This window comes from Trichoplusia ni, chromosome 12 (genome assembly GCF_003590095.1).
Source record: "Trichoplusia ni isolate ovarian cell line Hi5 chromosome 12, tn1, whole genome shotgun sequence".
Taxonomy (NCBI): Eukaryota; Metazoa; Arthropoda; class Insecta; order Lepidoptera; family Noctuidae; genus Trichoplusia; species Trichoplusia ni.
The window spans coordinates 13591265-13612672 of NC_039489.1; the positions used below are offsets into that span (position 1 = coordinate 13591265).

At 36.5% G+C, this 21408-nt stretch overlaps 1 protein-coding gene across 2 annotated transcripts in view; it reads left to right on the plus strand.

Annotated features, from left to right (window-relative positions):
- LOC113499697 (homeobox protein engrailed) overlaps nt 1–21408 on the plus strand; it is a 92418-nt gene that overhangs the window by 45058 nt on the left and 25952 nt on the right. For both annotated transcript variants that reach the window (XM_026880264.1, XM_026880263.1), the window contains exon 3: nt 6661–6902. In XM_026880264.1, the coding sequence (XP_026736065.1) occupies nt 6661–6902 (242 nt within the window). The remainder of the gene's footprint in view (nt 1–6660; nt 6903–21408) is intronic.

Consider the following 21408-nt stretch of genomic DNA (forward strand, 5'->3'; position numbering starts at 1 on the left):
CAATAAAGGCAACGACTGGCCAGTTTCTCTAGAGGTTGGTGGCCCTGACTGCTATACCGAAGGGCGTGTGTTCGATTCCCGCCCAGGACAAATGTTTGTGTAATGAGCACGACCTTTGTATCTGGGTGTAATTTATCTATATGTTATGTTATTTTTATAAATTTAATTATTAATACGTATATGAGTTCTCTAGTACTAATTACAAGACTTTAGTAGTTCTGAGACAAGGTGGCGTTATGTACGTATGTACGTTATTTTTACCGCTTATACCAGAATATAAATTGAATGACTCAGTAAATTGAAAGATGATTTCGAGCAATTGCTCTAAAAAAAGTGATGACATTTAAGTTTAATAGATATTTAAAACGACGGCAATGAAAACAGGATGCTTCGACACGGCTGCAATCCCCAGAGGATTACAAGCTAGAAATATATTTACAGTTGACAGTGTTGGAGTGAGACGAACTAGAATATATTGTGAGTAAGATAGCACAAAGCACTTCGGTCTGTCCATCTGTCACCAGGCTGAATCTCATGCACCGTGACAGCGAGACAGTGTCGCTATAAAAACTTAATAAATAATGGAAATAAGGATTGAGGTTAAGCAACTGATTTGTTTTTTTAGTCTAGTAGGGAGCCCTTTGTCACGCGTTTTTAATTTCTATTTGTAATTAAGCTTTATATGAAACGCCGAAATTCGGTTGTTATATCGTTTTTTCTTACCAAGTTACTAACAAAGATTACAATGATATGTCATGTTTCATATAAATAAAAAAGCTCTCTATTAAAGTTATAACATACTGACACACTAACACGTATACAATTCCCCAGATATAGCAAAAAAAAAAGTAACCAGAATACACAAAGTTAAAGTTTACCGTTGTAAAACGGATTTCTCTTGAAGATTATCTAATCGTTGATTGAACACAATGTCTGCCATATAATAACAATTAGCAGTAAGTGTCGGTAGTCAGCGCTAACATAACACAATTCTCGGTAGTATTGTAACCGATATGACGTACTCTGAGTCAATGGTGAATCAGCACTGTTGGGGTCTGCGTGATGAGCGGAGCGATAGGCGGAGCGGGGAGATGGAATAATGAGAATTTATTTTCATATAGTAAAAAGTAAAAGTATATAAAATGAAAAACGAAAATCGAAATGAAGAAGATCATTGGTAGACGTCTTCAAACTGAAACATTTTACTTAGAAAGTTTAAATTGTTTTTCAAAAAACTGATTTGTTACCAGTTTAGTTTAACAACTCTATAAAGTAAGAGCAAATTAAAGCGTCATAATTGTTTTAACTAAAGAATTGGCTCTTATTTAATACGCAATATTACTTATTACTTGTATTAAAAATGAAAATCACTCATAGAGACATAATTTCATACTTGGCATTTAAATACATCAGGTGTATTCTCTCGCACGCCCACCCACTGCGGTCTCTACCTTACAGCGTCACATAAGTGCGCATGCGACGCTCATGCCACCGCTGAGCTTTTCTCACGTAATGGCATAATGTTATGCTAAGCAATTAATTGTATGTTGTTAATTACACGCTAAGTACTCGGTTAATTATCAAGTTACGCTCCAACATCATTAGGCTTAGTTAAAGGGATTTATACTTTGTAGAGAACCACTGAGCTTTATAAGTGGGTGTTAACTACTAACTATTTTAAGATATACATATTATTGATTTTACATAGGACCAATTCATTTAAAGGTCTTATTTTTTATCTTAAGTTTTTCTTTACTGCCTGAAATCATCATGGAATTGAAGTAGTAATTCCTCGAATGACGCTACTTTCCAACATAAGTGTGGAGTTTACAATATTTTTATTAGAACCTTGGTAAACTCAAAAAATCTTCTATTTGATAAAACAATTTCAATCATTTCTCTCCCTAAGGTTCTTTTAAACTTTATTTGTAATGTACTTAAAACAAAAAGAGACGCTCTCTTACCTCCCATTAACCAAAACCGGGGGGTCTATTCTGAGACACGACATTAATCAAATTAATGTTATACGTTACGTAAGGCTCGGGGTATGTGTTAATATCGGGCTAAAGTGATCCGTTACAATATCAATCATTTTCGATCATTATTACTTTATAAACAACATTCATAATAAACGAGAAAGTAACTCTGTTTGTGACGCTTTCAAGGCTTAACTAGTAGGCCAATTTTGATGAAATTTGCTGTGTAGATAGCTTGAACTTTAATTATAATCGATATTTACATAAGCACAGTTATAGGAAATATAGTGATATGATAAATGATACAGATGAAAAAAATACAGTTTTCTTTTGTTTGTGCCCAGTACGATAAAACTATTGTTTTCTTCGTCTTTCGACAAGTTTCTACTTACTATATAATGTGTAATATAACTTAACCAACTGTAGAACGTTTATCCTGCACTGGGTTTCGTAGACATGAAATATTGTGAATGTTTAGAACGTCACTAATTCACAACTACGGACGCTTAATTCTTGGAAAAGCGTGGCGTGGTGGACTTTATACCTGATACATAGTATTTTGTCCATTGAATTTTCGTACGAATATATTTATTTTAATTGCATCGAATCAATATAATTTTCAAGTAATTTACATTATAATTTATTTTTAAATAAACTAATTATATAATATAATAATCCTTGTGTCGCGGAAGGTTTCACAAACATACAACTCACCACCTAAACTCACACACATGCTTGGCCTACGCAGGTAAAGAACTCGCGACACGACGCGCAGTGGGTTTGGTGAGGTGCCCTGAACTACTAGGCTATGTACTTATAGTCGTTAATTGTTTCGTAATTATAGACAGCCAAAACCATAAAAAAAAGAAAACCGTAAAACCGTACACATCCAAAAAACAGAACACATACACAGGGTGTAATAAACATAGCAACAAAATCATTACCTCATTCCAATCGCCTTCACTAAACGGCCACTTAATACGCCTTAAAATACGAATTTATCGCAACTAATATTTCACCCACATTATTATATTGCTATGGCAACGCGACTGAAATATGCTACAGATTTCAGTTTCAATTTTCTGTATCAAAATGTACAGTTGGAAGTTATGAGGGGAGGGGACATCTCGGTACAAATTCTAGATATTTTCGTGATTTAATCTCAGCCAGACTTTATATTTAAGATATGAAACTTTATTTAGGTATTCGTGTGTAATTGTTTGTCAGTATGCTCATGAACGGGTAATGCTTTCCTATATGTTGTTATCTTTAAATATATTCAGTAAATAACAATGGAGTTCTCTATTGTTTTTTTCGACATATAAATATGAATTTATAATTATCCTGCTCTAGTATTGGACTATTAGATTGAGACTTGCCAACTCACTAAGTAACGATTTGGCTAGCCGCACTACCCCGCATTCATAAAATTCAACGAAATATGTAACAAATTATATCGCAAATATATTAACATTACAACGACGCAATTGTTTTCGTTTCTATAAGTACTATCAGTATTAAGCGCGCAATGTAATTTAAAGTTTTCGAACGAGATACAAATCCCGCAATTTTCTCTGCTAAATGTCAAAGCTGAGACAAAGAGCCGAGCACATTGAATTACTCTCTGCGCTCACTCGTGTAGCGACGTTGTAAAGCTGCGTGTTAATGGCGCCAGCTTTGTCGAGACAGCCTGTACTGTATGTTCATAAAGACCTGTGTACGTTTCTCGTAGAGTCAATTAAATCAAAGATAATAGTACTCATTACATTTAATCATTATTATTGGATTTTTTATAACAAACAATGATAAACTTACTTGTATTTATCGGGATCGTCCCACTAGTTTCGGAACCAACAAGAGTCTAATCATGAGCTTAGACGGCAGCGGGTCGGGAGTAGAAGTTTGTACTGTCAAATTAATAATTTTACTTATGCTTAGGCTTTATCGAAAAAAAAATTGAGAGAGGAACTACTAATCGAGAGGAGAATGTCCAATGCTACGGGATCCGTAAGAGAACCAAGAAAAACTGGCGCTGTATCGCGTTACGTTACAAAAAGGCTTATTTAGCCTCCCTTCACATACACTTCAATAGCAAATATAGCTAAAACTGTTGAAGAAATATGATGTTGCTATAAGCAGAAGTTTGCATACACGGAATCAATCGTCTACCGGAGATGACCGTTGCAAACCACATCGTGTTTACAAGTCTGCAGGTCTTGTAACACGTATTTACTACACAGATTTAATTTACCGTGTCACATACAGATGTTAGCACCCACAGCCCGGACAGGAAGCCTACCAACATATTATATATATTCAAATAGGTTTTGAATGAGCGGGACAGCGCTCTACACGATGTAGCACAGAATCTCTCTTTCACAACTGTAATATACTCATATCAGGGCTCTGCTATCTACAAAGGCCGATGAATGAATTCCAGTTGGAATAAATTTGAAATTACTTCTATTCTCTTAAGCATTTTGCCAACACAATAATTGAAAAATCATTTTATTGACCTTGAGTGTACCGTTCCATACAATATTTCCAATTATTGTGTAGAAAAAATGCTTATGAGATTTCGAAAAGTGTCATTTTGAGACAATTTTCATTCATTTATCGGCCATTGTAAATAGCAGAATGGGGACCTTTTTTTTTTTTTGTTTAGGCGGGGGGATCCTCATGGACACCCACTCCCTCGGGGGAGGAAATGGGTAGTGTCAGACTTTTACTGACTAAACCTGAACCGCCGTGCTACGTCATCCGCGTTGTTGTGTCGGTGTATGGCAATGCGTTGCAATCCAGGACTATTGTAGTGTACTTACGTTGGTTGTCCATCTAACCGCACCCTTACCGCATCGCCGGTCGCCCCCCGTACCGAGAACCACCGAGAAACGCGACGTCTCTCAATAAACCGCTGAATTAACTGTCTCTACATTGTAAACACTCGATATATCACTCAGTACTCGATGTCCGTACTCAGTTATAAACGATACTTACTACCTATTTTAAGAGGCAATCTGTTTGCTATTTTCAGTATGTACGCGTCTTTCTCGTGTAGTTTAATTACTTAAAGTATAACTGCCTTATTTTGTAATAATTATCGTAGAATGTTGTTTTTAGATACTTCTAGTTCTATGGTGGGAAAAAAATGCTACTCGTACTAAGGATAACTAAAAACAAATTTTTCACGTCTGTTTGCCCTTTTCATTAAATTTCACTAATTTTGTGTGTTATTACAAATATTGTCGGCTTCGCAGAGTTTTCGCAAAGCTATGCATATCAGGGTAATAACACGGCTGTATTGCGAATCAGTATCAAATCGCCCTTCACCGTCATCATCCATTAAAATACTTTGATTTTGAGAGCAGTAGACATGGGCACAGAGTAGCGCAAACTGTATTCTCTATTTGCGGAGTGCTGCGACTACTGTCGTTTTCATTACTCTGTAGTTTGATAACGTCGCTAGGTTTGTTTTATTACTGCGTGCGATACTAGAGCCAGCTGTTTCTAGACAGATTTTCTCGTATTTCACAGTGGCTGTTCAAGTTAAATAATTAGTTGAAGTTCTTGCTCTTATGTGAGCCTAGTAAAAATATTAATTGTAGACACCTTGTTGGTTTCGAATCTATAATCAGGAAGGTATTTTGGAATGAAGAAGTCTATTTAATTAAGTAAACTGGCATGCGAACGAATTCTAGCTTTTGAACCCCGGTCTTATTCCTCCTCTACACTGTAAAGGGAAGATTTGTACAAAAAAGGCTGAAAAACCCGATAGGTTTAGCCGGCAAGGGTACGGTATACCTGTCCACCTTCTCTTAGGCGAAGAAAGTCCATATTGATTTCACCGGTTTGAAAAAAAAAATAGTTTTGATAGGTTCAATATGAAGTCCCAATACCTCACACTGCGTGATCATTGAACAAAATAAATAAATGCATATAAAATCAAAGTGAAGCCACCAGTTGCTCAACACGCATACATTTGGGATATCTAAGGCTGGGACAGTAAACTCACTCAGATTTACAGCGAGCTATTAATGTTTGTCTGTGTGATTTACAGAAGCGCGCTAATTGATGACTGAGGGCCACTTTTATTGCGCTCTGAGGTCAACGGGAAGGGGTTAATTGATAATTTAGATTTCTTGATTAGCTTTCGATTGTAAAATTAATATATGTTTTTTTTGTGTTTGAATCTTTAAGTTAGAGAGTTCTGCTGTGCCCGTTTGTAAATACGTTTTGAAACTTAAAACTGTATTGTTTAAAGCTTTTTATAAATACGGTGTCTATTACTTCAATATGTCATTGAGCATAATTTTTCCATAAAATAAATTAGGACTATATTCTAAGAAATTTTATAATAAAACGTAATTGCCTGCAGTTATTACTATTATATTTATAACGAGCTGTTGCCCGCAGCTCCACCGGCTACTAATCGAAAAGAAGCCCACTGGAACATGAAATCGGGATAAAAAACTATCCTACATTTTAATCTAAGTTATGAACTATCTGCATATCAAAATTTTGTAGATATCCGTCAAGTGGTTATTGAGTGAAAGAGTAACAAACATATATACATCCAAAAAACTTTGCACATTTATAGTATTAGAAGGATAATTAATTTTAAAGTTAGAAACTTATGTAAAAGCTGTACAGTTTAACAAAACTTTTAATTACATTCTAATTACAGATCCATCCAAGCTAATAAAACGTAAGAAGTCAACGGAGGATGTGCGCTCTCCGCTCGGTGGAGAGGGCTCCCTCACCAGCGAGGAGGGCGAGGACTCCGGCGCCGGCAGGAGGAAGAAGGCCAGGACCACCTTCACCGGGAGACAGATCTTCGAGCTGGAGAAACTGTTCGAAGTCAAGAAGTACCTGTCGTCCGGGGAGAGGGCTGACATGGCGAAACTGTTGAATGTTACTGAAACACAGGTAAGACGTTATGAAATTAAGCGGTTATTATATTAAGCGGTTATGAAAAAAGAAATAGTCAAGTACGAGTTGAAGTTGCATATGCAGGGTTTCGCATATTGTATTGTACTTGTATTATTGGAGCTTCCTGTGAATTTTTCATTTCATATAATTGATTGTTATCGTCTCAAAAACAATTTCTGAACAACGGTTTCATTAAACTTGGAACCTTCCTAGGACACAAAGTAAATAGTTCCTTTTTTTCAAATAAATAATGAATTTGTTAGCCATACCTATTACTGGAAAGAACACGCTATATTTAAAAGTACATTCAACGGCAAAAGTATTCCGTCAATTAAGTAATTATTATTTTACAAATCACTTAACGCGGTCGTGTCGGGCGTTCCACGAAATCTTTGAATTTAAACGCTTTCGAATGTAACCCACACGTTGTCGCGTAGTTCTTTGTTAACAAATATGTTACAAGCGGTAGCGGAAAATAAATGTAGAAATATTCTTATTTTTGGTAAGAAGAATGAATGAAACTTTTGAATGAAAACAATATCTTTAAGTGAGAAATACTAGGTCTTACTCAATTATTTTTTTACTAGACGATAAAGCAGTTATTCCTTGGAGAAAAAAAAAACACAAAAATAACGTTTAAAAAAATCATGTCGGCCGAATAGACAACCTCCTCGCCTTGAAGACGGTTAGCAAATGTCTCCATTCCGTCTGAGAATTCAAGGAATGAGTAAACAGCTCGTATACATGGTGTATTCTAGATTTCACACACTTAAGTACAGTAAGTATTGTTTGTCATGCGTGATGTTCTCTTCACCGTGGGAGTGGTATTTTGTACCAAGCAAATATAATACTCAACATGGTACACACCACATTTCCTAATAGTTACTATTGCCTTCTGGTTTTGTGTCTGATTGGCAAAAATAATAAGTGACAGTGACTTGATTTTTTGATAAGGATAATCTTCTGAAGTAAGGAGGAAATTTTTATTTATTTTATTGGGGACGTTTGGGGACAGTACAATAAATTGTATACTTATTTCCTTACATATCTGCTACTAAGAAACTTAATAAAAAATCCATCAGCCACATCTTCCATCACTCACGCCAGAACATTAAACGTTGTAAGATAATTATACTATCACAAGGTGGCAGCCGGCGGGGCGCGGGCAGGGCGCGGGCGGGGCGCGGGCGGGGCGCGCGGGCCCCCGCGACGGTGACGTGACACATATGGTGCCACTAATTAAAACTATGGCTGGAACACGTCGCTCAGATCATTTCTATTAAACGCTCTTAATGAAATAGTGCTGATGGACTGCCTTTGGGTATTTTAAACTGAGGTTGGAGTAATTTGGGCTAGGTTTGAAAGAAGAGTATTATTAACTCAAGTAAAGCGACTTGAGTTCTAGGTAGATTGTTGTGAGTTCCTTCCATTGTGAAAGTGTGCTAGCCAGCGAAATAGTTTGATGGTGGTTTTCACAATTATTTGTACATTTTTGCATACTTACCTGAATGCAAAAAGGTTTTCATTAAAATTAGTGCTATGTGGTTTCTCTCCTTAAACTATGACTCAACTTATGAGCTGCCCAGCTTTTGCATTCAGCTGCACAAATGAGGATCTCCGCAAAGTCTGCAACTCTACCCACAAAGCTATCAGCTTGCCTGAGCATTGCTTTTTAAAACATGATTCTCATTTCTCAATGCCATTAGTCGACACGCTAAGAAGATAACTAAACATGCGTCAAATTTCCGTCCACAAAACATCAATTTATATTCGTATAAGAAGGGCCACAATGATAATTAATTCAGTGGTGCCTCCATCATAGCAACGACTGCCCCCATGTGTCACCGATAGGAAGTCTATTATCCCCTAATGCCGTCGTTAACGAGATGGCAACGTAGAAACAAACGAAAAAAAATTGACGAAAAAGTAGGGGCTCAGATTTCTGCGCAGCTTTAACACGCAGAAATTGTTTTAGCTGATTCATTTGGTACTGGCTTCTAACTTAATATAATTTGTTATGTTTTTATCTTTGTTTATGGAGGGCTTTTATGAAATTTTGTGGTGGATTGTAATAATTCAAAGTATTAAATTATATTTTGTGTACCAAGTGTGTGTTTCTCCAAAACTATTACTGATAATTTTAAGACCAAATTAGCAGGCACGTGGTCTACCTTGTTAAATGAAGTAAGAGAAACATAGAAACCCAAATCAGAACGAATCTCGTTCTAATTCATGAATTTCTCTCAATAGTTCAGGAGTCTCTCGTTATTATAATATTATCTCAACTAATTGCTCCGCGACACGTGTCTCCCGCGCTATAACAAGAGTGGCTCGCTCTTAAACAGCCACACTAATTGACGATCCAGTTCTCTTACCAAATTACACATCACCACACAAAACTAAACCCTATGCAAAGTCAATAAAATTCATTTTGCATTGTGCCCGCGACTGTACTATTGATCTATGCAGTCCGCAGGGATTCGAGTATAAAGGCGGATTTAAAAATGGTATTGTTTTTTTTTGTTCAGGTTTTTATTCAGCATGTTCGTAGAATGGATGTTCGGTATACAGGGTGTGTCGTGTTTCGTGCTCTCCTCGTGAGTATGTTGTTACAGTGCAATGCTTCAGTAGAATGTGTAAGAGGATATGAAGCATAAATAAAAATACAATTTTTGTTCCGAGTATCGGTTATTACCGGGATTAAAATAGACATTCTGAAGTTTTCTACTTTTTACTAAGAAGGGTGAAAAATATTGTAGAATATGTGTTGTTATTATAACATAAGATTACCTCGCTGCCTGCCCACCCCGCAGAGTCACTATTTTAGTGATCAAACACTTAACTCATTTAAAACACTCGTTTGTTTATAACTCGCCTTCTCATACAGATGTTACTGAGATATTGTTTATTAATAATCGAGATACATGCTTCAGCGGTAATAGTTCTTTAAACTTACATACCAAAATTATTGGTGGACCTTGTTCAATGAAATAGCAATAACTATAGTTCATCAAAAATATATAAAAGGAAATAAACTCATAAAATATTCGAAAAGGGCATTAAGTGGTTGAAGCCCGCCAAACATCATATTAACACCTCAAACATCTGTTGATAACAAAAAAGCCACAACGCTTACAAAAACAGACAATATTTTTTCACCCACTAAAACTTTTAGTGCAAAAATACAATCACACTTTCTCAGCACCCTGTATAACCTCATTGACACCATATGTCAGGTCGGGATGCGCGGGCGCATCTTTTTTGTGATCCCCCGCACCGATCGACTCCTGCGCATCGTCCGCTAAACGTGACCAAATTACTTTAAGTGGTACATAATTGGGTGATGGATGAGATGCTGATTTTGTAAAACACTTGGGATTTGACACGTGTGGGTAAGGATTTGAGTGTTTTTCTTTTAAAAGTGGTATCATTCTATTTCACTACGAATGTTACTTTGGTATTTTATTAAGACTAGCAGGTTAGTCTCCTGCTTACTCTATTCGCGCACTTTCAGCAGGGATTTAGCGACTGATAGATATTAAAGCTCGTGTCAAAAGCAATAACATCTTCATAAAACATGTTTTGTTGTTGTTCATGGCCTTAATATTTTATTCTAATATTAGATCACTAAGTTACAATTCACTCTGCACTACAGACACTAGCACCCTTGATTCGTTGAATTGGTAGGAAATAAATATACAAATGAAGTGCCATTAATAACTATTAATACATTTTAATAACACTAAACAAAACAAATTTTCAATCATACTTAAATCTTTAAAATGTTTTAACTAGTCCCCTTCCGTCAAAAGCACATTAATTTCCGCAATAATCTCTCAAAACACAACTACTTCCTCTCGGCAGTCGGTTAATCCCGCTCGTTACGGACGTCAGTTAAATAAACATTACTAATTGGTGACAACCCTATTAACCCCGGCAGAGACAACGCTTTAGTTTATGATTCATAAACGGGTATTATGTAGAGTTTGTAGGGCTGGCACTGCTGTTACACAGCTTTATTGTTCTCCACGTTTTCGTTTTATTTATACATTTACAAGAGTGGGATTTGTTTGTCTTTTGCAGAGTTTAATGTTTTCCATAGTCTTGCTAACTACGTGGTAACTGGATATTGTAGATTGCCTACAATGATGAACGTACATATATGTGTTTTGTCTAAACTGTGTAGATAGAGAAATGCCTTTTGAAATGCTTAATTGACTTAGGTAGTTTGAATATAAATTGCTTTCACAATTATTGTACGATCGGTATTACAGCCAGCCGTTAACCGTAGTTATCTTATTTAGACAAATCAACGAGCGGATTTAAGACAAAGATCAAACTCTCCTCAGAGAGAAAATAAAACATTAAATTGTTAATAATCCTCCGCACATTTCTTAACGTTCTAACAAATAACCGCTCCAATAAACACATCGATACAATTTCCATCGAAATGCTAACCCTCTTACATTCGTCAACATTTAATATTATACTACGGAACTTCATTACACAAAGAAATATAACCATTAAAATACCTGTTGCCACAAGCCAAACTAAACTCAACCTTACGCACCACGCAATAAAGACTAATCTAATATACAAACCAGAGTACTACACCGAGTACTTGTTACGTATGAATAAAGCGCTCCAAAACCAACTTTGTGTAAACCTAATAAGGTTTAATTTAGCAATGATGCGTTAGTAATATTCAAATGGGATTCGTAATTTGAATGAACCAGGGTTGCTAAGTTACGGGAAATTGGCTTCTGATGTTGTACAAAATTAATTTTGCGTTTATACGATTGGCGTTCGTCGGAATTTGAACTTTATGCCGTTTGCCCAAGAGTGCGGATTAGTATGAGAGTGTTAAGTTCGTTTTGTTATTGTGTTGGAAAACGCATGTTTGTCGAGTACTTGAATTTTCCCGCATATCTGGTTACCAAAAGCTTTGTATACGAAAATGAATGATGTGCGAAATGCTGCGAATGCTGGTAACACATTTAATTTAGAACTACAGCCGTTTAATGTTATTGTGCGCGGTCCACTTTGCAGGTATATTAAGTCGTTGCTTTTTTATTTATAAGAGACAATACAAATTGGAATTTTAACTAAAGACTTCAATTGGATTAATCGCTAGTAAAACTCACATTACGTAAACTTAAGACACTATTTTCTATATTACAATACTTTTACAGATAATCTATCGTAAGCACACATACTTTGTATTGACCACCCATGCTGCCAACTACATTAACTGAAATTACAAACCGGTGTTAAAACTGTTCATTAATATTGGCAGCAAAACACTTACACAAGGTCCTAAACCGACCGCGTATTAATAAAGTAAACCTAATAAAAACAAATGACGTTTTAAAAATCAATATCAATAAAAGTCGGAATTAAAAAATAGCGTCGTTGACCAGGGGGAGGCTGACGGGTCGCTATTAAATTTTGATGGATCGAGCATTAATCGCTGCGTGACAGCCCTGCGCATCAAACGCCGCCGCCTCATTAGCCGGCGGAGGCAGCCCTAGCGCGGCCAGTTCGGTTGTGATCGAGTTGGTCAATTATGTAAAGCTGTATCGATATGATAATGTTCAGTGGGAAGATTGATTTCGTATGCATAAATCGGAAGTTAAGCGGCCAGTGTCAATGTGTAAATTTGATGGTTTTCGTGCTGTTTTGATACGGATTGCTTGAATAAGTCTATTCGGAAATTATTTGTTTGCAGTTACGTTTTTGTGTTATTTTACTTTCCTATACAAAACTTTGTGTTGAGTTCGTGCCTAGTGATCTTATTACCACGTTCCCATACTTTTTATTTTAAAGCACTTACAAAATAAATGATTAGTAATTAAATATTTTATTATGCCGCCAGCGATTCTCATCTACACAAATGTAGTATAAATCACGAGACATGACGAAACACGCTCTTCCCGAACTGGGAGCACACCGGCTGCGCCCGCGCCGCCCTCGCCGCTATTAACCAAACATAATTAATTTATTTATCGTCCCGACTCCAAAGAGCCAAAAAAACAAACCGACGATTTAATTTCGGGAAGCCTCTGTTTAGCTAAGTATATAAATTCTTGTATTATTATAGCGGTCGGCATTACTACGTGATTTAGATGGTTTAGCGTCCGTGATTTGTTATTGCTCAGATAAAAGATCTTGGTCCGTTTGTAGTTTTTATTAGAAGTAAAAATATTGTTCTAATGTCTCTTTGGTTTGTTGCATATTTTTCGTTCGGTTGGCTGCACTTTATCAAAGTGACTTTTGTGTTATTAAGACATTAACTTGGACGATATTTTTGTTAGCTGTTGTTTTTGACAGGCGTATTTATGCGTTTTATCGCTATTACGACTACTATCAAAATTAATTAAAAGCAAGGAAACGATCTAAATCTATGTTAAATTTAAATGTAATAATAGAGATAGTGATACGCCAAGTAATTTAATAAACTAAATGTTAAACTGTTATCGCGTGCGATGAGATTAATTATCTCCGTTTCCACAAGCTTCGCGATAAGATCTGGTCGCGATTAGTCTATTGAGAGGTCTGTAATCTACTACAGAGATACCTACATAGATATGTTTATAATGTCTTCATAATAGGATATAACTCACTAACAACGTTGATAATTTTAGAAGCTTTACCTGTGTCTTGCGTGGCTATAATTTTGGAATTTTAAAATAAAATTCTATCCAAGTCCAAGTGAGCACAATATAATTTCTAATTTTACTTTTTAATAAACTTAGAAGTAACCTATCGAAAGGTGCTCTATTAATAGCCAGGGAACTGTATATTCTGAGAGCATCACAAATAGCCGCGACTGCCTAAAGCGGCACCTTCACGCGTAATCCCTCACTGAAGCCTCATTATTCGCCTCACCCTCACTTATTTATATTACGAGCCTTACCAAGTAATAATAATTATAACATTTATTGTTCATAGCCCGCTGGGGCGTGACTTATCGCATTACCCATGTCCCGTTGTTGACATTTAGAAATGCTATTAAAATATCCAGGCCGGTCTGCGGCCCATTCTTTACGGGCGTGTTGCGAGCGTCATTCTATTTTATAACGTTTACCAAATGGTGTTTTTTGCGAACTGGGAACATACCGTAATTAAGTTGACAGAGCGTTTGTCATTATGATCTATTGTCGCCGGCATTATGTTGAGGTTTTATATATTTGTTTTAACTATTTATGGCATTTTGTTTTGTTAGATTATGCCTTGTTATGGGAAGTTGTCGTTTGTTAGCTACCTGTGTTGCGTGCGAGTTGGTGAGAGCTGAGAGCATTAGAATGTTGTTTTGTATTTTTTCTGACAAATACAATGAAATATTTAGCTTCTATCGACCTCCAATTATGAGTGACATTAAACGCTCGGCCTATGTTTATCACTTCATGCCGTATAACTGATTGCTTTTATTTGTTAAAGTTACGAGTTCAATCTGTATACGTATAATCCTATTTGATTTGGACAGTAACACAGGCAGCCGCTAATCCCCATCACTCGGCTACCTAACTATTGGATATACTAAATCCGAATCTGTCACATACAATGATTTATGAAATGAAATGTTAAACCTGCCGTGCAATCAATTGGTTTAAAGGTCCATGGGATATGTACAGTAATACATATATTGCAAGAGCTTATGAACACAACCATACTTGTAAAAGACAAAAGCCCAAAATACTAATACTTGATAACTAATCGCAATAATGATCACGTTTCGATATCTATAAAAGTCATTTGGTAGCATATTAAATTACTAAGTTTTGTAAATCCCATCGTATGCATCTAATTATGTTAGTGACAGTACATTGATTGAATCTTTCTCTTTTATTACACGAAATTGTTCTTAAATCTTTTCATGATCTATTAGCAGAAAGAGCTCGTGGCTAAGCTATAACCGCATAAGTGATTCGATCACAGGTTACGCTATGCTTGACGCGGTTGGTCCGTAGATGGGTGACCATCTTTGTCATAACGAGTTCCTCCGTGTTTCGGAAGGCACGTAAAATTGTGGGTCCCGGCTGTTATTCCTACATCTTTGACAGTCGTTACAGGAAGTCAGAAGCTTGAAAAAGTCTGACAGCCAGTCTAACCAAGGGGTATCGTGTTGCCCAGGTAACTGGGTTGAGGAGGTCAGATAGGCAGTCGCTCCTTGTAAAACACTGGTACTTAGCTGAAACCGGTTGAACTGGTAGCCGACCCCAACATAGTTGGGAAAAGGCTAGGCCGATGATGATGATGATCTATTAGCAGAAGCTATATCAAAAAGCTTTAGAGAAACCTTTGAAACTTTTTCAACAAATCAGATTTCCAGGTATTAATTTATTACATTAACTTCAATAGTGGAAATGCATTTATTTTAGTAGAAGACAAGTTAGCCAAACAGAAACACGATTTATAAACACCAGCTGACAAATTTCCAACTTTAGTGTCACATAAATATATACAGGGTGTATCATCTCAGCTTATTCTAGGATGTACGTATCCGCTGTTAAGTCTTAGGAATGTGCCTAGCTTCCAAACCAAGGGGAGGTACAAATCAGACGAACAAACAATCAAATAAAATCACTACGAGCATTCATCAACCACTTAATACAAAACCAGTGTAAAAAGACCTCTCTCTTCCTTGAAATTAACTCTTAACAAAATGCATCAAGGTTACATTTCGAAAAGCAATTTGGTGCGCAAAAGTAATTTTAAATTGGTCGATTGTAACCAGTGATGTGCGAAATACGATTTATCGATACTTGTGTTTCGAAGATGGGTGATTGATTTATTTATTTAGGTATTCTGGCGAGGTCTCGGTTTATAATGCTATGAGAATTTTTATTTAGGAATCTTAAATGTTTGTTTTGAGTACGTAATATACGTATCATGAAGTGCTTTTTAACGATTCGCAGAGCTCCTTGTAATAAAGTAAAATAAGAGTAAATATACAATTATAAATTTAGTAATGTAATGGTAACACAAATGCTTTTAAATATAATTAAAACAATATCAGTTATGAGGGGGAAGTAATAAATGTACGTGCGTGAAACAATAAGATAAATATTGAATCAATTAGGCACTTGATTGCATGTTTTATCCATTATAAATGCACGATCAGATAACATTAATTTATTTCTTAAATAACTGATATGTATGTATGTCTTTTAACAGATCATATCAGTATGGCAGTGATATAGTCAATTGCTTATTATTGGAAAACATGTATTTCATTCATATTGAGAGTGATTTATAACAATGAACCTTTTAAGCATTGATGGACACGCTAGCTCTCTGTGGAAGGCGATTTTCAGTTTTCATTATTTGAAATCTAAAATGAAACTTACGTATCGATATTCCATCGCCGTCACTCATCAACCCTACCAATTTCAAAAATACACCTACTCACTTCGGAATCCAGTAAACCATACTCGACATCTAAGAACGAGACGGGACATAGTTTTTATCCCCAAGTGTAAGCAAGACAGCAACAAAACAGGATGATGTACGCTTTTATGAACACTATAATGGTTTAAATTGGTCCTTTAATAAGCAGCGGGCGACGTCATAAAGTGCCTCAAATAAAACTGTCAGTTCTCGGCCAATTGTTTATGGCTGACTTTATTCTGAATGTTAAAACGTCTATTAATACTTGGTCCCCCGAGTCCAAACACCCACCCCTCACTACTCTAACTTGTAAAGCCGCGGAGGAGAGGCAAGGCTCAAGGTATACTGGTTATGTTGTTGTAATAATGTAATGTGCTTGAGACGATTTGGGATTCAATGGAGCGATGAGTTACTCCGAAATGTTTGTTTTTGTGGTTATTTTGTGAACAAATTATGTGGTTTTATGAAGTTTCTTATGGATGTGGAGAGTACGGCCAATTGAAAGGTTAATTTGACTGCCAATAAACTTGGGTGGCATTTTTAACTGACGTGAGCGGTGTCGTTAGGAATGACTAACCACTTGTTTTGCAAGGGTCACGAGTTCAAATCCCGGACGGAATAAGGAATTTATTAAGTAAGTTGGTGAAGTAAAAAAGGAAAATAGTGAAATGCTTAACGATAGCATTTTTAAAAACCTTATGAAGCCCGTCATTAAGAAAATATAAAATTATGCCAATATACAGATATTAAAAATAATAATTTCATTAACCTATTAAAGAATCAATAAAAACTTTTCGGCATTCAAATATAACACGGTCATCATTAAAAATATTCAAAAGGCGCAATTCTTACAATTTATTTCCACCACAATCCACCATTAATAATCTCCTAACTAATCTTCCAGCATTCACCCCAAACACTCTATCTCTGTCTAGAGCCACTGTATCTCTCAAGGGTGAAGGAGACGCAATATTTAAGCAATTAATATTAAAACGCGCTAACGAGTAGCCAAAACGGGGTTAACTTCATAATCAGGAGCGATCAAATTCCTTGTGAATCGGTTATTTGATCAAAATAGCTACGAGTAAATTGGTAGCGTAAGGCTGTGCGCACACTGGACCAGTTACGTAAAGGTTCTACGATTTATTGACTGTTTAATGTGCTAAAAGATTTGCAATAAGACGACTAGTAGCTATTTAAGATGTAGGTAAGTCAAAAGTTTGTTCATCAGTAACTTCATGTGACTTTTCAATTGGTTTGCTATTAGTATTTATAAACAGCGTTACTTTACAGTTCTACGAATGGTTACATACTTTGTATTCCGCTAGTTTCGTGTTGATTTTCAATGTCTGGGAAAATTGAAGCTGTTTTTCATAAACAGCTGTGTCAGTTTGCTACATGGTAAGACTGTGGTCTAGCAGTCCAGCCAGACGACAGTTAATGTCTCGTTATCCGGGGCAACAATGGATGCTCCATTGCATAACTAATGTGAGACAAAAGTCGCCGCTGTAATGTTCCTCGCGTTACGCCTTAATGTACCGAAACCTTTAAACGACAGTTTATATAGGGAGTGCGGCCCATTTCTCGCCAATTATACGTGTGTCAAACACACTCGGAATTGCTCGTCTGCAAACCGAATCAAACGAAAAGCAAACCTAAAATCAGCGAACAGAGTCTAAATTCCAATCAAAAATCTCAGCCGAAATGGTAATGATAGAGCCTAGTCTATAAATTGTTGTGCAATGGAATTCGTTCTTTGTTGCGTGGGTGTTAAGAGCGGTTGTCGCGTGTGTCACAGATCAAAGTGTAGTGTACACGTCGTTGTATGACGTACGCGACAATAATACGGCGATGTTCGAAAATGGCGTTTAAGGAGATGTCTGCCGGAGAGCCGGCTGTTACTTGTCATACTTGCAACCTTATTTTTAATACATCATCATCAATTTATTACCTTGCTATGTAATACAGCTTATTCTATCTCAACTCTCTCTTAAAACTATAAGTTTTATGATGTTCTGGAGGTACTTTATAAAAATTGGTGGATTTTTAGAGGTTATAATTTTTCGAAGATATAAAAGAATACTACTTGAATCGTTGAAAAATTAACTACCAATATAAATATTACCTTTGTAATCTATATTTAACATCAGTCTGTTAGTATCGAGACAATTAGAGCTCGCTGTTCATGCATATTTATGATCTAGAATAGTAGAGTTAATAGCAGTCCCGTAATAACAGGACAGGGCACGACTAACTCTAATTAGTAGTTACACTTACACTGAGTTAATGACGCCGATTGGTTTAGATGAAAGGTTTCACTAGATACAGGCAGTATTGGACTTAGTCTTCTTAGTTTGTGCTAGCGTTGCGTTTTGATCTCTTTATTATGTAATTTTCTTTTAGACTTTAACGTTCTTTCAGAACTACTTATTGTATTAAGCTGTTTTTGGGTGGAGACAAACACGGAAAATAAATAAATTAGACAGCTGTGTAGAGTTTGTGAATTTTATTAATACTTTGAAGTAAATGATAGTGAATAAAGCTCCATAATTTTATAAAAAACATCATATTCATTCACTTCTTGATTGAATGCAAATACAATGAACTTATTTTTCCGTACTATGTGAAGTTATTATTTATAGAAATTTGCCATCTTCCCCTTAACATGAAAACTATTCGACATAGAGCTACGATTTACAGCCGCGCATTTAACACCGCGTTATGGAGTGTTCAATTAGGCGCGCCTGGGATGCCGCATCATACGTTTCACAGCTCCATGTCCGTCTAATGCGTTTGATTGCCGCAGAGAACCCTGATTCATCGCGGCTATTTCGGTTCCGTATGTCTTTGCAATTATTACCGTTTGATGTTTTTGAATGGTTCGGGTTTAAAATGGCTTTAAAATAGACTACGGTTCGTTTAAGGTGACGTTCAGAGATGATTTTGTTGTGTAAATAGATGGAACGAATTATGTAGGAGAAATTTTACGGTTAAGTTGTGTCGTTTGGTTTATGTGTGTCTAAAGGAAGCTTAGACGGAGTAATTTGGATGTTTCTAGTACTCAACAGCTGTTACTGGTTAAGTACTTCAGTTAAAACTTATTTAATCACATGAACATTTTAGTGCCCTATTGCTATGATTACATCATTTGGTTACGAACTTAAAAATATAACAAATTCTCCTCGGTTTCTTAAAGTTGACAGCCTTTACACAAATTGTAAAAACTCACATTCGCACAAGTAACCTTAAAACACCGTGCCACCTTTAATTAGTGATAACAAATGAACGATGAAGATAATCGCGATCATAACCCTATTATACCTCCGCTTTTGGTACAGACGGACACACCGGGGTACAGTCAGGCACAGAGGGTTACAGCAGGTACAGTCGGGATGAGCGGGGTGTACCGGGGTACAGTCGGGTACAGCGGGTTAATTAGCACGACCCTGGCTTCCTCCGGGAGTTGTACAATCGGATACATTGGTGTGCAGTTTAAGCTCAGACCTATTGATTAAGAGATGGAGGACAAGAGAAATGGTTTTGGTTGTACAGTCAGCGACAAAATCTTATAGACTTGTATAATCTTTATGAAACAGAACTCAATCGTGGATTTGGATTAAGTAGTTTGGGCTGTACTTGTTGCTGACTGTACGGTTACGTATTTTGTGAATGTTATTGATTATTTGATTTCAAAAGGATCCCGTTTAATGAAAAAATACATTGGAATTCAATATAGTTAATTATTTCTGCTTTTTTCTTTAACAACCCCACTTATAAATTTTCAGTCGCACAAACAGTTCAACTCACGTGCCCCAGACTTAGACCAAGCGTTCGTGGATCACAAAAATGCTTGTCCTATACGGAGATCAATCCTGCGGCTCATCACGCCATAGGGTTTACTCGTTCTTGTGTTAACTTGCCAAGTACATCACTGAACATATATACGCGCATTATGACTACCGAGTATACGATGCCATCAGAATTCGGTCATTAGGACATAATAAAATTGATTTTGATAGTTGCGGCAAAAACGGCAATCAATCACTGTAACTAATCAATAATCTCGTCGTTAATGTTACGATAACCTGCAGGTTGAATACAACCTTGTCACAATTATAAGTGTAGGTTATCAATCTTCTGATGATACTATTCGGCAACAAGGAATGTGACCTTTGCTTTTGATTTCATAATAATCAACTTTTTAATTGTAAGTTGAGAGGACTATGCTTGAAAATTAATCGGATAGCATTAATTCTTGTAGTATATTTGTTTAACTGCGATAACCGCTAAAATCTACAGGGCTAACTTTAAATTTGCAAACTTGTCTTTTTGTCTGGGAATGTTGTAGAGGTTTTAGTTATGGGAAAGATGTAAGGTATTAAATTATGCCTATTTGCTTTGAATTTTAAAATCTTTGCAAAATCAGCGTTTAAATCCTTAAATATATCGCAGTCAGTTAGTCTCACTATTCTACTGTAGAATCGACTTTACTTCTTCGGCGTTAGAAAGATTACAAGCCTAAGCTATATTTAAATAGAACGCAAGCGGAACCTCAGGCAATAGTTAATTCGATATAAAATCCAGGAACCTCATATTAATTGAACATGGGATGCTCGTTATATTAGTGCTTACAGCATAATGAGCTTAGGACACATCCTCAACAGAAGCCGGGCTCATGTCGCGGCTGCGCGGGCGCACCCGCCGAGTTAATTGCGCGCTTCCCGTCATCAGGTTACAGCAAATAGGGCTGCCAAGTGCAAGAGGATATAGAGAATTAATATGGTTTTTAATGTGTGTGGTTAAGTTGTGTTGTTGTGTAGTTGGGGTCAGTTAAAATTATTAGTGTTGAAAGTAGAAGCTGTTGTTAAGTGGAATATTTTTGCAGAGTAATAGAAAATAGAGGAGACCTAATTGCAGCAGTAGCTAACTTTATACGTTACGTCGATCTGAAAAAAAATGGGAAATGGCGAAAGAAACCACTACTTTTATACATAAGTACCTAAATGTATTTCATTGTCACCAAGTGCCACCCCTAGGCAGTGATAGTAGCTGCGCCCGCGCCGCCCGTCGGACACACGACGGATACGCCGCGCGGTTTGATCTCGCGCATTTG